Source organism: Pteropus medius, unplaced genomic scaffold, assembly GCF_902729225.1.
Source record: "Pteropus medius unplaced genomic scaffold, Ma_sr-lr_union100, whole genome shotgun sequence".
Classification (NCBI taxonomy): Eukaryota; Metazoa; Chordata; class Mammalia; order Chiroptera; family Pteropodidae; genus Pteropus; species Pteropus medius.
The window spans coordinates 2,840,605-2,862,698 of record NW_024349801.1 but is presented as its reverse complement, the minus strand read 5'-3'; the positions used below and the strand labels follow the sequence as shown (position 1 = coordinate 2,862,698).

The following is a 22,094-nucleotide window of genomic DNA, read 5'->3' as shown; positions in this document are numbered from 1 at the left end:
AATGACCTTCTCTGTTCAGATGATGAGTTGGGGGTTAGTCTGTCAATGCCAGTGTCCTGACCTCAGGCAGACACCAGCCCACCCATGTGGCATAAAATCCGCATTGAGAAACTTTGTGATTGATTAACTGTGTTCTTTGTTGGGACAGCTTGGCTAATGATAAAGTCGGATGCATTTTTATAATTATGCATTGTTAATTATTGAATGGTTAAAACAGTCTTAAAGTTTTCTTTTTTGCATTTATAAAAATTTAGATTTTTTAAAAATCTAGATTTATACAATTTCTGAGATATCTTTTGCATTCCATTCATCTTGTTTCTTTGGAGAATTTAAGAAAACAAAGCAAAGACCTAAACATTTATTCATGTGACTAAGAAATAATGTTCCAAAAGCAGTCTGTTTTTGGATAATTGGCAGCTGCTGCTGGCTGACCTCAAATTCCTCTTGGAGCCCCATGTCTGTTGCTGCTCTGTGTTTACTGAACTCTCAACACCCAAGGACAGTCACCCATTCCTGAAAGGGTGCTAGTGCTTTCTTTGTTTTACTACGTTAATGTTACATTGCTAATAAAGATCAAAACACAACCAAGAAAAAAATCAGTGTTCCTTTTAACCTTAATGTAAAGTATCAAGGTTCCCCGTCATATAAAATTACCTTCAGATGCTAAACCATGCTTCCCTTTCAAAGCATTGCAGGGAATTCGCTATCTGCCTGCAGTGACTCAGGCATCCCTTTCCGGAGCTGGACACGTGCTTTCTCCTATGTCATAACCTCTTTGGTAGTATTCTGTACAGGAAACGAGATAAAATCAGGAACTAGGTGAGTTATTCCCCTTTTACACATGGGGACAGTAGATAGCAGCTTTTCCAGGATCGTGGAGGAAGGTGAAGTCAGGGATGGATCCAGACCCCAACGCTTATGACTCCTAGTCTCCAAACTGGCTCTAGTTCTCTAGAGCATCATCATTACTGCTGTTATTACCATCACTGCCATCCATCATCACTACCACCACACCAAGACAGTACAATCGCTGTCACCCCCACCACCATCACTAATATTATCACCACTGTCATCTACATCAGTGGTCCCCAACATTTTGGCACCAGGGGCCAGTGCTCCTATGAGAATCGAATGCCATATGATCTGAGGTGGAGCTGAGGCGGTGATGCTCATGCTGGGGAGCGGCTGCAAATACAGATGAAGCTTTGCTCACTCATCTGCCCCTCACCTCCTGCTATGCGGCCTGGTTCCTAACAGGCCACAGACCAGTACTGGTCCACAGCCCGGAGGTTGGGAACCCCTGAGTTACTGCAGGCAGATAGCGAATTCCCTGCAATGCTTTGAAAGGGAAGCATGGTTTAGCATCTGAAGGTAATTTTATATGACGGGGAACCTTGATACTTTACATTAAGGTTAAAAGGAACACTGATTTTTTTCTTGGTTGTGTTTTGATCTTTATTAGCATCATCATCATCATCGTCATCATCGTCATCATCTTCATTATCTCCACCACCATCACCACCAAGGAATGAAGTGAGTTGCTTTGTCATGAGCTGTGTTCTAATCTTCTCTACTTATTGCCTCTTTCCCGTTGAGACTGAAATTACAGTGCTTTTTTTGCCCAGCTCATAGGAATTTTTATTGAGAGTAAGATAAATGAAGCTATGAAAATGTACAAGAAAAGTAAGGGACAGATCTGTGGGAGCTGTTTCCTGTCTCGTTACGTTGTGCATTCAGTAGGTGCCTAGGTATGGAAAAGAACCGTGAAGGTGAGATGCAGGCTGTATGGATGGTGTGGAATTTGGATCTAGTAGATTGAGATTTAGCAAGATTTTAATACTTCACTTTGTACCAAACTCTATTGCTAGGCAATATTATGTCCATTGAAACATTCTAATCTGGGTCCATTATTTCTCTATATTTGGGAGATTTCCAGCCATGGAAGTCTGTAAAGACTTGTGCTTTAGTCATGCTGCTTAGATCATGCATGAATCATGAAATGGTTTAGTACTATTTCAACGAGTTGGGTATTTTGATAATGATAGTTTTTTTTTGTTTTGTTTTGTTTTGTTTTTACAATAGTGGCTAATGTCATCTAAGATGTGAATGAAAAATTTTATACATGTCTATAGGCAAACCAGTGTCAGATCACGTGATAACCAAGGAGATTTTGCATGTTCTGGTAAGCTCATCTCTGTAATAATGAATACACCATACATACACACGATACATACGTATTAAACAAAGCTAAGCAACAGTGATAAATCCAGGTTATTCTCATTTTGTATTTGTGAGATAACTAATATTCAACTAACAGCAGCTTTGGCATTCTTTAAATTTTTAAACCTCTCTTGACTTCTTTGGCATTTGTATCCTTCCTTATACTTGTTTCAAGGTAAATTTCAGTAGCTTTAAGGATTTTTTCCATGAAATGAGGCCTTCGAGAAAACCCAGCTTGGAAAAGGTTAGGAGAGATGAGAAGTATCTAACATTTTATGTGTAGAATTTTTTTGGAGTGGGTGAGAAAAAGGGGCTCGTGTGTGTGTAGGGTGTGTGTGTATTTAGGGCATGTGTGTATATGTGTGTGCGTACACGTGCACATGCATACGTGTCCGTGCAGCCTATCTTCATCTGTAGCAGTAAAATATCTCTATTTCTAGGAAGCTTTAGTCCACTTATAATGGTTTGTCACAATGGGGAAAATCGTCAGCCTCCCAGATGGCATACACTGATCACTTCACTTCTAATAAAAATGTTCCCTTCAAGAAAATGTGTTCCTGCATTGCATGCCAAAACACAAACAGAAATCTTGGAGAATCTAGGTAGCTCAGGGAATTCCTCCCTTATGGAAAAGCTTTCCATACCAGAAATGGTGGAAAATATAATTTAAGCCATAAAAGGTCAGAGTGGAGTGACTTAGGGGTTGACTAGTTCCGAAAAACATCCTAGGAAAGTCACAAAAACAACTGTGGGCCTTCTGCAGCCTGGTTGAGGAGCCTGGCCCACCGGCAGCCCTGCACTGAGCGAGATGCTGCAGGTTCGTCACCCTTTCTGAGGCGGCCAGCCCAGACAGGACAAGGGGCCCACGGTATTTCCTGCTGCTGGCTCTGATTCTTCAGGAATCCATTTGGTCCCCAACAGAGGCTTGTTGTGAGAAGCAAAACAGACCAGATGCCAGTGGCACAGAAGACCCAAGGACTCACTGTGCTGTAGCTTCCTGATCTCTCCCCAGCCCTGAAGAAGAGAGTTTCAGGCTCAGGTGGTGATTAGTTAGTAACGCTGGTGTGTTTCTTTAGGCCTGTTGTTTCATTCCTGTAGTTGTAACGGATCAGACGGTTTCAGGTCTGGAAAGACCAGGAAAAAGCCCGACAAGAGCTTGAGCTTGGCAGGGTGTTACAATGTTTTTCAGAGAGAAGTTGGACAAAATGGTTACTTAAGTGTACGTTTCCAGCGTTTAGGTAGTTGAAACAATGATATCTTTGAAGGGACTCATATTAGGGGAGGCTGAAGTAGTTTTATAATAATACCTCAAAGATATTTCTGATGATCTGGACACATTGCACATGGTCACTGTGTCCACAGTCGCCCTGGGCCCCTTTGGTTGAATCCCACATCAAAGTCTTGTGACTCCGTGTAGTCAAGGGAGGAGTGGCAGGCCTCAAAATTCCAGAATTGTTTTTGATCAATTTCATCATTTACAAATATATATTTAGAAAGTTAAATTACATATTTTAATGGATATAAATTTTATTCATTTCTTTTCTTCACAGTACCCAATAGAGTACCAAATTATCAATACTTAATGATTACTTGATGAAAACAAATAATTATTCCAAATTAGCACTTAGTTAATTAAGATACACAGGTTAATGAAGACATTTTGAAAGACTCTTCCATTTTTAAGCCATTTAAAAATTTAACATATATTCATAGAGAATTTTAATCATGAGTAATAACCTGGAAATGTATAGAAGAGTACTAATTTAAAATCTGCAGCTCCAGAGGATTCCAAAAATCAGGGATCCAAAGAAGCCTACACCCAGACACATCATAATTATAAGGCCAAAGGTTAAATACAAAGAAAAAAATTTAAAAGCAGCAAGAGAAAAACAAATAATTACACATAAGGGAACCCCCATACGACTGGCAGCTGATTTCTCAAGAGAGACTATGCAGGACAGAAGGGTTTGGCAAAAAATATTCAAAAAAATGAAGACCCAGGATATACAACCAAGAATAATTTATCCAGCAAAGCTATCATTTAGAGTTGAAGGAAAGATAAAGAGCTTCTCAGACAAAAATAAACTAAAGGAATTTATCCCCACCAAGCCAGAATTACAAGAAATGTTGGAGGGACCTCTTTAAGAAGAAAAAACATGTATCAAAAACAAGAATAAAGAATGGTAACAACTACATTCCTATCAATAAGTACCTTAAAGGGAAAAGAATTAAGTTCTCCAACCAAGGGATGGAGTGGCTGAAGGGAATGGAAAAAGATATTGCTGTGATGAACCTAGAAAGTGTTTTAGTCAGAGAGAGATAAACACTATATGATTTCACTTATATGCGGAATTTAAAGAATAAAAAGAACAAACTAATCGAAAACAGACTCACAAATATAGTGAACAATTTGGTGATGGACAGAGGGGAGGGGGCTTTGGGGAGCTGGGAGAATGGGGTGAAGGGTTAAAGAAGTACAAATTAGCTGACGGATGGTCATGAGAATGGGAAGCAAGACAGGAATGCAGTTAGCATTAATACATTGGCAAGGTGGAGGGTCAGGGGAGGGAGAGAGCAATTGGGGGGATCATTTTACTAATTATATAGATGTCTAAGCAGTGTACTGTATTCTTGAAACTAATTAAAATTTTAAAAAATAATAAAACCTGCAGCTTAATACCCTGAAAAATTGTGACTTCTGAGTAATTCTAAATTTCTTTTTCGTGGGATCCAAGTAGTACAATCTTTTCTGTATATAAAGAAGTTTTGTTGATTTCTTTGAGCTTTTCTGAAACTTTGTCACATGTTTTCAATGTGTCTATTATGTTTCCTGCTAGTGGGCCTGCTGTGTCATGGGCAGCCACCTGGTTGGGTGGGCAGCCTGCACCAGTTGTTCGAGCTGCCATGCGTAGTATCTAAGGAACACGTAAAGGATTCTTTAGACCCAAGAATTCTATTCCAGAAGCCGTCAGAGCAGCTGCTGTCTGTTGAAAGGAAGCCAAGTTACCACTAGTGCACCAAAGCTTTATTTCTGAACTTCTGGTTTGTGGAGAGTGAAGGTGGGTGGGAGATGAGATTTCAGAAGCAGGAATGAACCTTGGAACTCTGTCATTAGCTCCAGATGTTTCACTTCTTTATAGACAGAGAACGTGCGTATGGAAGATACCCACTAGGACATTTCATTCCTATTCTGACCAGGCCATGGCTTTCCCCTTGTGCAAACTCTAGGAGCTCGGACTGGTTCACGTTTATAAAACTAGCAGATCCTTCTCCATTCCCTTAACTGTGGTTGTATGTAGACTCTACTCTGGTGATTCCATTCCAGAAGGGAAGATTGTAGACAATGGAGAAAACTGAAGAGGAGTCAGGGCTGGAAGGGTACTGTAATTTGGACTGAGTGTGTCCCAGTGCTGCTGGTCTCCAGCATTTGGAGATTTCAGGAGCACGTGACCTTCATTCCAGGATGTCGAGCAGGGAGGAAGGGGGTTCATCAAAAGAACCACCTGCCCGATAGTCTAGTGGCAAGAGGTGCAAGTAGTGGGGCCTGCGGTGTCCAGAGTTCTGACAGATAAGAAGACATTAGTGAGCCTGACTAAAATCTCGCTGAGCCCTTGAACCGTTAAATGACAGAATTACTGCAGAGGGGAAAAAGTTTTAAGCACAGTGCAGTTTCTCACTTTTTACTCACTTCAAAAGTGAACCGCTGAGTGATTGTTAAATTTACTGTATGTTTATGAGGAATCCTTCATAGAAACTATAGATCCAGTCCAATCAGGATGCCTGGTTAAATTGTTGAAGCTGCTGCTTGAACAGTGTGTTGAAATGACTAAAAGAGAATCCTATGTGTATTAACTCACTGACGTGTGGAAAACTGAAGGACATGAAAACACAGATCCCTGTGTTTCTTATCAGAAGCCTATAATCTGTGAGCATTTTCACAGCAACAGGATAATGGAAGACAGGATGATAGGATCAGACGGTGCTGTGTCTACATAAGGATTTATGTTTAGAAATTTGGCACAATCCATAGCAGAACCAGTACAGATGCTAATATTATGACCTTTTATACAATTCCAGAACAGAGGTTGATTTCTGATCAAGTAAATACCAAAGAATAAGGATGGTTTCTCTTATTCTGAGCAGCTGGAAGGTTTCATGTTTCCTCTCACACAGATAATGAGAATATTTGCAAATATTTGGTAAAATCCACAACCATCTTTATTTACATTTACTCTAAAGATTTGCAATCCAAAAATGAAATGAAATATGTGTGACATGCCACTGGTTTTAGATGGGAGAGTAAGTATAATATCCGAGACCATCAGGGGTATGTGTAAGAGAGAGGGAGGGGGGAGATTAAGAACACAGTAAACTGATAGCTGCTCTGAGCATGATATATAAAATACGCAAATAATCTAGGCATGATTTTCATGTGTACAAAAATAGTCACTTATTGTTAAAATTCAGGCCATTGTTTCATATTAACTCTCAAAGTAAAAAAAGCTTGTAAAGTGACCCAGACTAATTTTTAATTTTATCTCTTCATCTGCCCCTTTGAGCTATTATATTTGCTTTCAACAACTATTCTCACTTAATGTTATATCATCAGATGTGTGTATAGCACTGAGTGCTGTCCACTCGTTATAGAAATAAGCGCTTAAGGCTGGTCTAAGCTCTGAGGATGGCATTTCAGTTGGCAAAAGATGAAAATCAGTGTATACAGTGATTTTTGAAATGGAAGCCCTTAGAATAGTGACAATATGGGCCAACAATCCAGTGATAGATGCTTCTGTCCATTAATGGACGCGTTACCTCACCAAGAGTGGGGCAGGCAGTGACGGAGCCATGTGACATGAAGCCTTCCAGGCTACATGCTCAGACATGGGCTGTCAGCCTCAGGCCACTGGTGGGTCTATAGCATTCAGTTGAAAACAGTTGGGTAAACCAGACCCAATTTTTGATGAAATAGGACTGAAAAGTGTGGCTTCTTAAAAATAGGTCCTCATGATGTAACCAGTTGGCAAATCTTTTTAAGGCAGTTATCTTCTCTTTGGGAAGATACTCCATTGGCACCGAGTTTAGTTCCCAAAAGCCCCTCCAGAGTTGGAGAATACACGAAGGGCAAATGATTCGTGTGGTTGGCAGGTGTTCAGCCAAAAGACAGGTTGGCCAAAATGAAACTGATTCTTTTAACAAAGGCTGAAGTAGAGGGGATTTAGCATAAATAATTTTCCTTGTTGTTTTAAAGGGAAGTTATTTTTGAAGTCAAATGAGGCTCTTGAGGTTTCTTAGTTATGTGACTTGTTGTGTAATCATTCTTTTCACTTTTTTCTAACACATCTCAGTCACACACAAGTGATTGGCTCCAGCCTCATGGTGTGACTGGAGCAGCCTGGAGGAGTTGCCACAACTGCATTCAAAGCCTCTTCTGTTTGGTTGTATTTTTACTGGCCTATGATCCTGGGCACATAAGTTAGCCTCTGAGGCCCTGTTTCCTCCTGGCAAAGTAGAGCTAATGATAACAAACAAGATGGCAGCCGTGATGAGAGCCCAGAGTGCAGCAGAGGCCCCGGGACCCCAGCCAGTCCTACTGCTCCCACACAAACTCACTGGCCCTCCTGGTCCTGCCCACTGTCCAGGGCTTCAGGTCCTTATCTGCTCATGTTCAGGCTGAATGATGATCAGCAGGGGCTCTTCTTATGACTGACATAGTGTATGTGTGATCCTGACACTCGCAGCTATCAGCAGCAGCCAGGATGTCCCCCAGAGAGGACACACTGTGGTGGAGCAGGATGCAGGGACATCCCTGTTACTGGCCTCTCTTGTATGAACCATTGCTCTCTTGGCTCAGTCCTCTTTAGGCTCCCTCACCTGCCGGCTTCCCTCATGGGTTTGGCCAGTGCGGGGTGCAGAAGCAAGAAGCCCTGAGATTCAGGTCTTCATTCTGCTGATCTGCCCGTGGCTGCACCCTGACACAGAGCGCATCTTGAACTTGTAGCTTGAACTTTATATCTGCAAAACAGTGTTTTCTGAGATGAAATCATCCTTAGGAGGAAGTTCTTTCTTCCTTCCTCCTTCCTTTACTCTCCCCCGTCATTTGGAGTTGTTGTAGTGGAGCTTTCTTGTTTTCAATGCATGAGTGATAGCATGAACCCAGCCCCATGCTGGGTGTCATACAGAAGCACACTGTAAAGTGTGAACTCTTCTTAAGCAGCCTATACTCTCCTTCTCAGAGGGAGCCCACCATTGACCAAGTATGAAGTGTTGCTTTTTGGGTGTTTTTCACTTGGACAATGTTTAAAGAAATTATTTACACCTCAAATTAAACATTTATATCATTTCTGACTCCTGATGTCAGTCAACCTGACCTCAAAGTGGGGTGGCTGGAGCACACCATGTAGTGAGAACAAGCAATAGTCACATTCCAACCAGGCTTCTTGTGTCCTCAAATGTGTGAATGTGTTTGACAGTAGCATGTTGTACTTTAACAGTACACACGTCTCCTGGTCCTGGTCTGAGGGGCGCACAGGGGAGAGGACAGGAAGTTGGTCAGGTTTCTGCTAAGCTGTTTAAGGCCAGGAACCCTCCAGAGACTGGAGCATGCTAAAAAAGGCCATCGTCCTTTCCTGTCTTATATTTTCTCTTTCTGAACTCTAGAGGTTAGAAACATAGTCTCTCAGTGTCAGTGGGCTGAGGCGAATTTGAAGTCCCCAAATTCAAAATGCTCCCAGAGAAACGCTCCCTGGCGTCAGAAGTCTGGAGACTCACTGAAGAGATTCTTCCAAAGTTTAACTTGAAATGTATATAAACTAGGTTTTTGCAAACCATTGATAACAGTGTATGTATAAGAATGTCCCTTCCACTTAAAAGTCCTAGAAAATTAACACCAGTGGATTTCAAACCCAAGGCTGATATATCAGAGACACCTGTGGGTCTGTTAGTGGGTTTTTTTCTTTTCCAGCCATCTCCAAACTTGTCTAGAATGCATTGACCTAGGCCTTTTGGTGATTAAATAGTTCCTGAAACTTCCTCTCCTAAGGATATCTTCTCCACCTTATAAGAAAGAAGATGATGATGTTTATCTACTGTCACCCTCTGTCTGAGTTTGGGTGGCTATAACAGAACCCCACAGACTGCAGGCTTAAACATCAGATATCTATTCCTCACAGTTCTGGGGCTGGAAGTTCAAGATCAGGGTGCCAGCACTTAGGTTCTGGTGAGGACCCTCTTCCTGGTTATGTCTTCCAATGGCCTTCCTTGAAATGTTCGTGGAGAGAGAGCCTCTGTCCCTCTTCCTCTTAGAAGGACAATAATCTGTCATAGGGTCCCCACCCTCATGGCCTCGTTTAACCCTAATCACCTCCCAAAGGTCTCACCTCCAAACACGATTACATTAAGGAATTAGGGTTTCAACATATGAATTGGGGGAGTGGGCACAAACATTTAGTCCAGAGAACCCTGTGTGTTCCTAGAAAAGATTTGGGACTGAGCTCTGCTATCGGTACAGAAAGGGAATTTGGGCCTGAACATATTTGTGGCTACTTAGTCATAGATATCTTGACCATACAGTAATCTCACTGTCTTACCTCAGTGTAGAACTTTCTGAGACATCGCCTTAAACAGTCAGGTTCCTGGAGAGTTCTTGGCCCCAGGTAGAGTTGGATCCCAGAGGCCGTTTGCACAGTGGGTCTTGGTCAGGGACTGAGTGGTCACGAGAGCTGCTCCTGCCCAGCACTGATTCAGGCAAGGGACACACTGTTGACATGTAGGAGGAGGTGTCCCTTCTCTTGCTGGTTAGTTAGAAATCAGTCCAAAGGGGGCCAGTTCTTCTCATGGGAAATTGGAATCTGGCCTTTTAAGAGACTATCACTTGTATTTTCTGAGTTTTGGCTGCTTTCTTATGATGGTCTTTATGCAACAGGAGTGACTTAAGATTCATGCCGATGTCTCGCTGCTCTCGTCTGCAGCCTGGCCTTACCTGTGTTCTGCACGCCTTGCCAGGTGGCATCACTAGTGCACTAGCCATGCCTGTTCGGGACCTGCCATCAATGAATCCATCACAGACCCGCTCCCACACCTTTTCAGGTGTCCAGGAAGCCCGAGGCCCTGCAGTTTGGGAGAAGACTATTGGTTGCCTCTTGCAAGGGCAGAGGGGCAGGGTACCCTTGAGCTCACCCAGAAAGTCCTGCCCATGAGGAGCTGACAGAGGAGAGAAGTGGTCAGGATATTCTCAAGAAGCAAAAGGCCTGAAGCTGTGTCAACTAAAGACAGTTGACCATGTGGGCCTGGACATGGGGTTACTGCATTCCAGCAGAGGGTCTGAAAGTGCAAAGACTGTTCCTGGACCATCAACCCCAAACCAGTAACCCCCACTGGGTGTCTTAAAACAGCCAGAAATGTGTCCTCTCACAGTTCTAGGGACCAGACGTCCAAAATCATGGTCAGCAGAGCTGTGTTCCCTCCGGAGGCTCTAAGGGATGTTCCTTCCTTGTCTTCTTTGGCTGTGGATGCATGATTCCAGCCTCTGGTCCCGTGCTTCCATGGTGTTCTTCTTTCTGTGTCTAAATTCTCTTCTCCTTTTAGGGACACTTGTCACTAAATTAGGGTCTATCCTGCTTTAATGTGACCTCATCTTAATTACATCTTCAGACCCTATTTCCAAATAAGGTCACATTATAGGTTCTAGAGGTTAGGACTTGGCGATATATGTTTGGGGGACCCAGTTGGGCCTATAACACCCCTCACCCTATCATCGACAGAACATTGGCCGACCACCCCACCTCAGACCCACATCCCACAGAGAAGTGTGATAAACCGAAGTTCTGTACTGTGAAACAAGTCATTTGTGAGGTGCTGTTGGGCTTCCTGTGAGAGGTACCTGTGTGCTCTGCCTCTCACGTCTCTCCTGGGCCCCCCAATCATGTTTAATGTGTACACAGGTACAGTCTTCTCTTTGCTTACAGGAAAGGATGCTTGGTAATGGGCAGTTTCTTCTGCACATTTCTTGATGCACTGAGGTCACAGTGCACTTTGAGGTTGGGTATGGGAATGGAGGCACTTCTAGAATTCTCACCTTGAAAGGGGAGAAGTGCCATCCTCACCCAAGAGAGCCTCAGTGGTGAGAGCCTTAGAGATAAGCTGTCACCTAATGAGACTTTGTCCACTTGGTGTGTAATAGATTACTTGGCATAGAAATCAGTTTCTGAACTTTTCTTTAAGAGACAGCAGGCACCGTGCTTTATCAGAATAGAATAATAACGCTGTGCTGATGGAGGCTGTGCCACCAGTATGAGGTATGTGTAGATGTCCCCATTAGTTAGCATCTCACAATAAATCATCCATTTGTATGAATAGTGAGGCTGTGTTTCTACAGCATCATGAAATTTTAAATTTATGCAAGGACTCCAAGGTGTTTCCTTTGTGGGTGCACCCTGCCATAGGAGGTGCCTCTCTTGGTCTTTCCCAGTGAGGGCTGTGGTCTCCTAATTGCTATATTGATCACTCATGTGATCTGGGTTCATAGGTGAGAGTTTAAAGACTGATACACTCTCTTTTTAAAAACCACTTTCTCCCTCAATGTTCCCAATGAGGAGGGGACATTTGTTGACATTCATATCACTCAGTAAAGCACAGACATTTATAAAGTGGTAATTTAGTAATGGAATGGAACTAGTAGGAAAATTGTATCGCCTCTCTTTAGAAGTTCTTTTTTTTAGCCCCATCACAGTAAACACAACAATAATTTTTGCTGTTCTGTGCAGTGAGTTTTCCAAATTAAAAAAAGAAATGGTCAGAGTCATCACAGGACAGTGAGAGGAAGCAGCCCTGAGCACAGTCCTTTCTTAGATAATCTGTCCTGTGAGGTGGTGGCCACTTTGTTCTTATTATCAGTTGATGGCAGCTGGCAGCGTTCACTTCCGTGATTGGGCATCTCAGCTCGTTGCAGTCGTGAAGTGTGATGGCTGGCAGCCGGGCGTACCCTCTCCCTTCCCCATGTCTGAACGACACTGTTATGACAGATCATGTATACACGCAATTAAAATAAAACTTTTATTTTGTTCCTGCTCTGTCTCTCCTGCTCCTCTCTCACCTAACCTTTCCTTCTAGAAACCAGGGACCTGGACCCCTGGGAAAATGAGGGCCTTGGACTTGACTCTGGCTGAGTTATTAAACCTCTCCCAACCCCCAGCCCCAATGAACTGGAAAGTTTTAAGACACATGGTTAAGATTTGTTCCCAAGAAGTCTGCCCTATCTGGAATGATGGGGGATGAATACCAAGTATCTCCAGACTTCCGTTTCTGCTTTATTTTATTTTTTAGGTTTTATTTTGCTTTCTCCTAGATTGTGTTTGAGGTTCATGCTCCAGTGCTGGAACGAGCCACAGCATACAGCAGAACCTGCTTTTGATTACTGCTCGCCACACAGCATCTTTGTGTGCACAGAATCTGGACCTTGGTTCCCTGGGGCATGTTCTCATCCGCTCCAGGCTGTAAATCTGGCTCATGGCTTTTAGCCTGTTCGCTTTGCAAGCACAGCCTTGCTGGCCATAGGATACTTTTCTAAAATGTTGCATCGATTGGCTCAAACCCTGAGGGCTGTGAGGAGTCTCTGTGCTGAGTTTTGCTCCATGGCCGAGGAGTCATCCCAGAGGGACCTTGCTGTTTGAACTCATTTCTGACCATCTACTAATGGCGATGTGGTTTATGAAAGCACTCAAAATGGAACCCAGGGAAACATCCTAGTGTTCCATCGGTGGGTTTAAAGGCTTCGGAATGATCATGTGTTTGGGGCATTTTCTGTACAGATGTACGAAAGAGATTTGGGGCTGGTAGATCTTCTGGCCACGTAGTGCTTTGGGGGCTTCCTGATCTGTCTCTCAGCTCCTTATTACTTTCTATCATGAGGAAGCTACTCCTTGAATTAACATCCAGATGTGAGAAAGTCAACCTGGTTGGTCGATTACGTTACCTTAACAAGTTGGATTCAAACATTAAGTGACAAAACAAGTAAATGACCATGGCTTTTGCAGGAGGCCTTGGGATTAGTGGTCTCGTCCCTGTTCTTGGCTACACAGTTAAATCATGTTGAAAACAGATCTTGTTAAGTGATTGAGGGTTTTTTGCTGGTTTGTTTTGGTTTGGATTTATTTTGTTTCGTTTCGTTTTTTGCGCCTGGGTAGATTCTTGGTTGGATTCGGAAAAGTCCTCGGGATTCTTGCATTTATTGCAGGTTTTGTACCAGTTTTGTATCATCTCAGCTGAGTGTTAAACAGAGTTTCAGAATTGGCAGTATAGAGAGGAAATCCAGATGTGTGTGCTCCAAAACACAGTGCTCTTAGATCCAGGATCCCCTTAGTAGGCTGCTTTAAATTTGTACCCTGTGCCATTTTTCTTTTACCTGAAAATAATTGGCTATGCTTCAGAAATGTACTGGGGAACTCTCTAAATGAAGCTGGGAGAGTAGGCCACCCTTGCACTTCGTTTGGTGTCTTATACAGATGTGCTGCCCTTTGGGGAGCCCCACTATAAGTGCAGCCACAGGCTTGCTGTCGCTGGCAGCCCAGAGGTACTGCCACTGGCTACTGGCCGGGAGCTCGCTGCATTCCAGTTAGATCTTTCTACATTCCAGAGCCTGTTTGGAAAAGGCACCAAACGGAAAATGAGCAGGAAGAATGAAGAAGGAGCTGAAAGCTCATTATTGGGAGCTGAGTGGGAGTTCATCCAGGCGAGCTTTGTTCCACAGAAGATCAGGGCCGTGGTCAGATGAGCCAGGAGGCAGGTTTTCAGTGAATTCTCCTTCTTGGGGTACCATAGTGATCCATGTGACAGTGGCATGTGACTTCATTTTTGCTGTTCTGCATTTAAGATTTGATGTAATGGGTTTTCCTCATTACTAGTTTAAAATCAGTTCCAAACCAACACATCTGTCTGAGCCTCCTGTGTATTTCAAAAGGCTGCACAGTGCTGCTTCGGGCAGCACCACTGAGAAGCAGATGAATCAAATCTTTTGTGTAATTGATTTTTGTAGCGTTTTGTTTTTATTTTACTCATTTCATGTGTATTACCCTCACAAAAATAGCCTGCCTTCAGGGTTATGCAGTTATTAGAGAAAGAGGAGGCGCATTTATGCCCAGAATGTCCACTTCCGCCCCAGCTCCCTCGTGACTTGCCCCTGGCTGCAGAGCCTTCCCTGAGGCCCCTTGGGGGTGTCTGCCACATTCTCATCTCTCAGCCTGTCTGTGCCTCGCTTTTCGAGCGGGTCACCACCCACTGTGTGCTGGTTACTCAGCCCTTTCCCGACCCCTGACTGTGCGTTGGTCTGAAAGGAAGGGCCCCCCTGGGTCTTATTCCATGTTGTCCTCTTGACGTCCTTGCTCCTTGGCATGGTTCATTCTCTTATTATGAAAACAGCACAAGGGAAAAAGTTTCCACACGAGGTCCATGATGCGTCAGTCTCCGCCCCCAGCCTGGACTTTCAGCCCACTCCACAGGGTGCCCGCCAGTTGTTTCTGATACGCCATCCGAGCACAAGCACCCATGGGTCCCTTAAAACAATCAGGGCATCTCCAGTCACATATTTACCACCTTCTCTCAATAAATACGTATTGATAACTGAAAAACCAGGGATTTATAACTTGGCCATCTTCCCGCCCATCATTTTAGAACTTATCAGTAAATTCCTTCATTTATCAATTTCTTCAGATGGGCAAGACTCGGTTCAGTGCCGTTTCTGTCTTACACAGAAGAAACGGGGCCACGCGCATCCCCAGAATCCTCAGCCCTGTGGTGGTTTTGTGGAAAACATGTGAGCCCGACTCTCCCCTTCCCTGTTGCTTCCATGGACCACACTGTGATAAGTCAGTCCTGCTCCTGGCGAGGTTCCTGCTAAGAGAGCCAGTGCCACTGGTTTGTGATGACGTTAACCACTGGGAGAGAGGGCCTTTTGAACCCTTTCTTCCTGTGTTTTCTCTTTCATCACAATTGTAATCCAGTTTGAGAAGATATATTCTTTAACAAAATGTTAATGTCGCCTTTAGAAGAGTCATTTCCAAATTTTGGAGACTCCCTGAAATCATCCTGAATTGCTTTGTCTGAATAGCCAGCCATCTCTCTCCCAGCCCTGGAGTCCAGGTGTGGGAACTGGAGCGCCCGCTGCACAGGGTTCCTGCTGAGGCCGCATCGTCGGGGAGGTCCCTGGGGACAGGACAGCTTTCCTCTGCAGGGTCTAGAGTACAAGGAAGGCGAAGAATGATAACTAAGTTTCTGGAAGGTCTTTTCCTCCAGTTCTGTGCTCATTAAGTGTTTAACTCATTTCTGAATCACTTTGTAAAACCAAACTAATGTGGAAATGTTTAAAAGGCATAGCATTTTTAATGAATTCCCAGCGGAGAACATTTTCCTATTTTCATTTTCATTTAGCAGCCAGGCTGGTTATGTGCCTACCTTCGCTATTATAATTCTGCACATTTAGATTCTGAGGTTTCTGACACTGTAATTCTTAAGATTTAATCAACTGTAGATCATGCGAAAAGTCACTTTATGGGCAGTGCTCACAGGGAAAACAATGTCTCTTAGGATACCATAAAATGCCTTCCATTTGTGGGGGGTAGTGGCTCATCGCCAAAAGTAGAGCACAGGCCGAACCTTCTCAGAAATATGTTCCATGATTTCATTAGTTTCCTTAAAAAATAGTTATGTGATCTGACCTTAAATTCACTTATTAATGGATCTTTTAAAATATACCTCAACTACAAAACCGTGAGTACATTTTAATACCTAACGTTTTAGCTTAGTATTTCCAAACATTGCCTAGATATTTTTTTTGAAGTTCAGCCTAGGATCTAGCAAACAAGCGCTAAGCCAGGGCAGCCCGGAGCGCTCGTTCCCCTTCACCACCCACCGAAGGGGCGGAGTCTGCGGTTCTGAGAATTTCCTACTACGTCTGTTACCTTTTGTCTTTTGTGCATTCTGATTTTTTCTAGCTGCTACGACGCTGCATTGTCGCCCAGTACATTCTCTGAGCTGAACCATAAACCTCCATTGAGTGGTACTTTGGTGGCCCATGTTACTTTTTCCCCAGCTTTGCCACGGGAATAAACCTTACTTGATTGTGCCAGTTAGACATGAGCTTACCCACTTGGGGAAAGTGGGGGCTGGCAGCAAGAATGTCACTTGGATGTTCCTACATGGAACTAGTTTATAAAAAGTTCACAGATGCGTGTTAAGTCAGGAATAAGTCTGCTAAGAGACGCAGGTGCAAATGCTGTGAGCACTGCCAGGCTTCCAGACCAGCTTGTCACCTACTCGCAGCTGTGTTAGTCTCAGTCTTAGACTTGAAAGAGTGTTTTGTGGGACGCTGGGCCAGCTAAATGACACATGTGGTTAGTGTTTCTGGCAGTGACCCTACCAAGAATGTTGCTATACATTTAATAGCACAAAAAGGTGACAGTTTGCAGAAATACTGTGAAGATGTGGGACGAGGACAAATAGTGTAGAATCCTTGAACCAAAGTGGTTCCGTCATTACTTTCAGACTTACAAACCAGGGTGAAGTAACTGGTTTGTAAGTCTGAAAGTAATGACGGAACCACTTTGGTTCAAGGATTCTACACTATTTGCGGAAAGACCATAAGGAACTGGTGGCCCCACCATGTTGTCGAGAGACCCTGCCAGGTCAAAACGCCATCCAGTGGAACAGTGGATTCCTCTTGGGCTGGTAAAGTGCGGTCACACATTGGATTTTATTTGCTGAGTCGAGGGGCCGGGCCTACCACTCCAAAAAGAAGCAAAGGAACAAAAGATGAGCTGACCCACTGCCAGACAACAGTGGGGGCCCATGTTGGACCCACAAATGGCCAGTGTCTCTTCCACACTTCCACAGGCCTCCTCTCCGATCTGGAAGAAGTGTGTTCTTTCAAAGCAGTTAAACATCCTGGTTGGTCATGGAATGCCAGATAGAATTAACTTGAATCTCAGCCCTCCGCTGTCTTCATGGAGCCTTAGAAGTTCTGCCCAGCACTGAGCCCATCTCTCCTCTCTGTGACCGATCCCCTGCGCCCCCAATTGTCTCCTCCTTTGCCATCCCTGGGGCTTCTCGTTCCCTCTGCCTAAGATACTCTTCCTTCCCGTCCCTCTCCTTCTGAGCCAGGCCATCCCCAACCCTCCCACAGAACTTGCCCGAGTCTCCACAGATGACAGAACTGGACATTTTCTCATTCTGAGATTGCAGCCCATTTTGCTTCATAGTGCATTTGTTCTAGAATGTAGTCTCTCGAGGTCCCATTCCTGCCCTTGCAGTGTCTTGCACATATCAGGTCCTCAATAAATATTTGAATTTGGTTTTCTGGAGAGAAGGAGTTTATGTGGAGGGCTGCTGCCCAGGAGGGAATTTGGGAGGACAGTACAGAGAGCAGTGGGCCCTGGGTGGGGGGCAGGACCAGCTGGGGCCTGAGGGTGTTGGCTGACACTTGGTCGGAGCAGGTGGGTCAGTAGATACTAGAGAGCATTTAGTGCAGGCCTGTCACTTGCTGGCATTTGATCTTGAGACAGTTTAGCTAATTTAAGATGATTTACATGCTAAATTAAAATTCAGAGAAAAAGCAAATGTCCATTTCATTAGTTCAGTCTTAACGGTAAATTCCATTCACTTCCGTCAGACACTCGCTGTAATCTTGCAATTGGCTCATAGTAACCGTATCACTGTCTTGTAATATATTTGTGCATGACCTTTCAGTGGTGCTTTGGAGTTGCCAAGCACATGAATGAATGTTCTTGTCTGGTCATTGGTGGCTGGCTTTGATGTAAGAGTGATGTTCGGACTTAAAGACCCTTCGACTGACTTTGTCATTTCATGGCCCCTTTTGGGAATCTGAATTTGTCTTGTCACAGAGAATCTGGGAGTGCAGAGTTCTTTTACACACGTCAGCTGGCTCAGCCTTGTGAGGAGGGCCAACGAAGGAGTGTGTCATATCAAGGTCCTTCAGGAGTGAGGTCCATAGTGTCTGGTCTGGGGGACCAGTGGTGGGACGGAGCAGGGCCTGGCTTGTGTGGCCTTCCCTCCCTCCCACCCGGCTTGTGTCCTCTGCGCTCTCCTCCGCTCCACCTCAAGTGATACTGTAACATTGTGTGTATGAGAGAGTCATCCCTCACGTGCCCTTTTTTTTTAATCTTCTAGTTTACCACGATATCTTCTTAACTCTTAACTGCTCTTACCCGCCCTAACATTTTCTTCTGAAAACTTTTCATGTGAGTCTTCTAAGCTTTTCTCTAGAGTTGCCTGGCTTAGGAACAGCCGCCTCAATCCCTATTAGACAGACACCAGGAGAGCCTGTGTGAAAATACACGTGGGCAGGTTTCCATGTTCCCTGTACTTCACCACCAACTCCCTGTCTGATGGACCCGTTGAGGCACTGGCCTGTTTTCTCAGTCTTTCCTCATCAATATCAGCTTCATTTTCATTTGTTTAACAAGTGTTTATTCAGTGTCAGGTACTGTGCTAGACGCTGGGGATTTGTCAGTGAACAAAAGAGACCCCAACAGCCCCCACCACACACACACGGTGCCATCCTGCAGCGCCTCTTCCAGTCGCACGGGGTGGGGGTGGGCGCAGGGGGCAGACTGTGAACAAGTCCCCAAGCAGGATGCGCTGTGTGCCCAGAGGCAGCCAGGGCTCCAGACAGGGCTGTGGTGGGCCAAGTGGGAAGTCACCCAGTCCCCTCTGCTGGCTTTTCTTTCTTGATGGAAGGAAAGAATGTCAGCAGCGAAGAGAGAGGCAGGGAGTGGAGGAGCAGAGGAGAGGAGTGCAGGGATCAGGCAGGCTGGACACAGGGGCAGTGGGGAATGGGCATGTCTACTGTGGAGCTTGCCGGCTCGAGGTGTGTGCAGGCGTGTCAGCCACTCCCGCCTGTCCTGTGAGTCTCTCGTAGCCTTGCTGTGACTCTCAACCTCACCCCACCTGCAGTCACCCACACAACTGATCCCGGGGTGTCCTTTTCCTGTTATGTGGCAGAACCTTGAGGCATGGTGTGGTTTGTGACAGTTGGAGGAGACCCATCAGTTCAGTTAGCTCAGGTTAAGTAAATTTGACATTTGACATGTAATTTTTGAATGGGCTTTGACAGTTTTGCTCTTCATGCCAAAAAACTACCTTTCTCTCTCCTCTGATGACCAGAGGCTCCTAAAACACATTCATGACTAAATACAGCCTCGTGTCCCCCTTTCTTCTGGTCCCAGCTTGTATTTCTGGATTTGAGTCCTTTGACTTTCTGTCTGCTGGGAGTTTGTGGAGGGCATGTGGGGGCGTTTGCTGGAGGGGCCTAGGGAGCCCTCCCGGGTCTTGCTGCCCTTTCTTTAGAAAATGACAATGGCTTCCTCCCTGGTGGTCGGGAAGCAAAGCTATGGAACTGGACAGGACTACGTCCTGTTTTCTGATCATGAAAGATCTGGTGGAGAGTAAGTGCTGGAGAAAAGAACACGTGAATAATAGAGGAGATCACACACACATACATACACATTCACACATGCTCACACACACATGTACACTCACTGGTCAGACGTTACTCCAGAATGATTCATGAGACAGACCCCACAGTAAGGAGTGAGGTCTTGGGCCATCGTCCTCGGTTCATACAGTCATGGTGGAGTCTGCACGCGTGGTACTTGCCCCTGCCATTGCTCCTGTGACGGTGCTGATGGTGTTCTGCTTTGTCTCTCCAGGTGCTGCAGGGGGCCCAGCTGATAGCTGTGGCCTCTTCAGACCCTGCTGCTGCAGGGGTGGACGGGTCGCCTCTCCAGGGCAGCGACATCCAGGTCCAGTACGTCCAGTTGGCACCGGTGACTGACCACACCACTGCAGCTCAGGTGGGTCCTGCCCCTTCTGGAAGTGGACACCCTGTCTGTGGACGGGTCCTGGGGCTTCTGCAGGTGTGAACACGAGCCCCAGCCTGGGTATTTCTGCTTCTGATGTTCTCCCGGGAGGAAGGTAATTACCATTGGAAGATGCATCATTTGGACACAGGCACTCATTTGGAATATTTTTTATAAGTGCCTGAATAACGTATCGGTGATATTAGATCCTCGCCCGGGTGATAGTTTTAAACCTGTTCTTGAGATATTTTGTCTTGTGCAAATGTTTGTCTATGAATTCGAAGGCAAATTTTAACTTCTTCTCAATCCCCTTCCACAAGTGGGGGGTCCCCACTGACTTGAGACCTTGCTGCTCCTCAGAGTCGGGTAGCACCTGGCCCAGGGATCACTGCTTCTGCAGACCCAGCACTCACCCTTGACCCTTTTCCCGGGGGCAGGTTTATGGGGCACCTGCCTCTGAGCAGCCCGCCGCTTTGTGGTGGAAATGCCGGCTGACCCCGATAGCTGTGGTGCTTGCCCTTGGTTTTGGGGGCACCGTTTGACCAGGTATCCAGCCGCCTGCCCTGCGCTTCTAGCACGGCAGCCTGACGACCTTGTGGGGAGCTCCACATTCGTAAGGCCCAGTTTTCCCTGTTTGTTACATGCTTGCTCAGGAAGTCTGATTGACTCTGAGCACCAACAGGCTTCCCACAGAAGCCTCTCGTTGTCCGGCTCTGCTGGATCTCCTCCACTGCCCCTTATCCGTGTTTTCCCAGGAGCTCTGGAAACTCCAGCATTCAGACCCCGTTTGGACACTTTCTGAAATGTCAGATGAGAGGGTTTCTTCCTTAGATATTTGAAGTGTTCATGGAGCTTCCCCACGGTGAGTGTACTTAGTGGAGTGAGCGTCTTGGTCTCTCTCTTCAGAGTTCCCCTGGGTCTGGGGGAACCAGGCCTGGGCCCCCTGTGCTAGCAGAGAGAGCTGGCAGAAGCCGGATGGCCTGAGCCCCTTTAGAAGACAGTATGAATGGGTTCTGTCTGGTTGGTTGCTTGTGTTTGGAACAACCAGTTCTAAAGTGATGGCATATTCCCGTTTTTTTTTTTTACGAGAGTAACCGTAGGATTGCTCCTGTGGGGGCAAGGGCACCTTAGAACAAAGCACTAGCCTACTGGTGCTGTGAATGACACGTAAGCTTTTTGCCTACATTCTCAAACCTCAGAAGCTGTAGGTTTAAATCACTAAAATTACTGCTGAGATCAGGGAGAGCCATTGTAATGCAGGGGCTTTTATATGCTCTGACCATGGGAAGGCAGGGGAAGGCAGGAGAAGGCTGCATGTCTCGGGCAGCCTCAGCCTGGAAACGGCCTCAAAGCTCACTGCCCACAGGACCCTGTTGGTGTTCTGCTCTATCCTGCTGGGTTTTGGCTCCTGTCCCGCCTGCTCTGGCGCATTCTGCTGCCCTCTCTGGGTCTGCTCCTCTCCTTTCTGTGGCCAGGCACTAATGAGCTTCGTGTACCTTGATGCCATCGGCCTTTGATGCTTAGAATTAAAGCTGCAAATTCCCAGGCAGTCCCTTTCCCCTCTCGCCCTCTGATCTGCACTGTGCTAGGTGTGGTGTGCTCTCCACAGTCCTTGGAGGAAAGGAAATTCTCATTTGGTTCGCTGGTTGCCTGGTGAGGTGGTTCCCAAGGAATGGGGCTCAGCAGAGCCAAGTAGGTTGCCCAGGGTGAACCTGGTGGCCAGCTGGGTGAACTCAGCAGTCCTGCGAGGACTTAAATTCTTACTCTCCTGATTCACAATGAGGCCCCAGTTGGCCCAAAGTTTGGGAACCCGTGTCCTGGAGAAGGCTGGTTTCCCCTTTGCCCCATCCCCCTACTCCTACCAGACCTCTCCAGCTCCCGTGACCCGGGCACTTCCAGGCCCTTCTGACTCTGAGTGGTGTGGATGTTGACACAGTGGTGACCACAGAGGCTCCTTCCATTCTGGAGACCAACTGAGAAAGATGAGGCATGGCCTAGAGCTGGGGATGG

General features: G+C 45.5%; 1 protein-coding gene across 16 annotated transcripts in view; it reads left to right on the top strand.

The window, feature by feature from the left end:
* BANP (BTG3 associated nuclear protein) overlaps nt 1–22,094 on the top strand; it is a 116,236-nt gene that overhangs the window by 91,940 nt on the left and 2,202 nt on the right. For 10 of the 16 annotated variants that reach the window (XM_039888702.1, XM_039888697.1, XM_039888691.1 and 7 more), the window contains 2 exons: nt 19,935–20,078; nt 20,840–20,946. In XM_039888702.1, the coding sequence (XP_039744636.1) occupies nt 19,935–20,078; nt 20,840–20,923 (228 nt within the window). In that variant the 3' untranslated portion in view covers nt 20,924–20,946. Of the gene's footprint in view, nt 1–19,934; nt 20,200–20,839; nt 20,947–22,094 lie in introns of those variants that run through there. The other 6 variants (XM_039888699.1, XM_039888695.1, XM_039888698.1 and 3 more) reach the window with 2 other exon arrangements.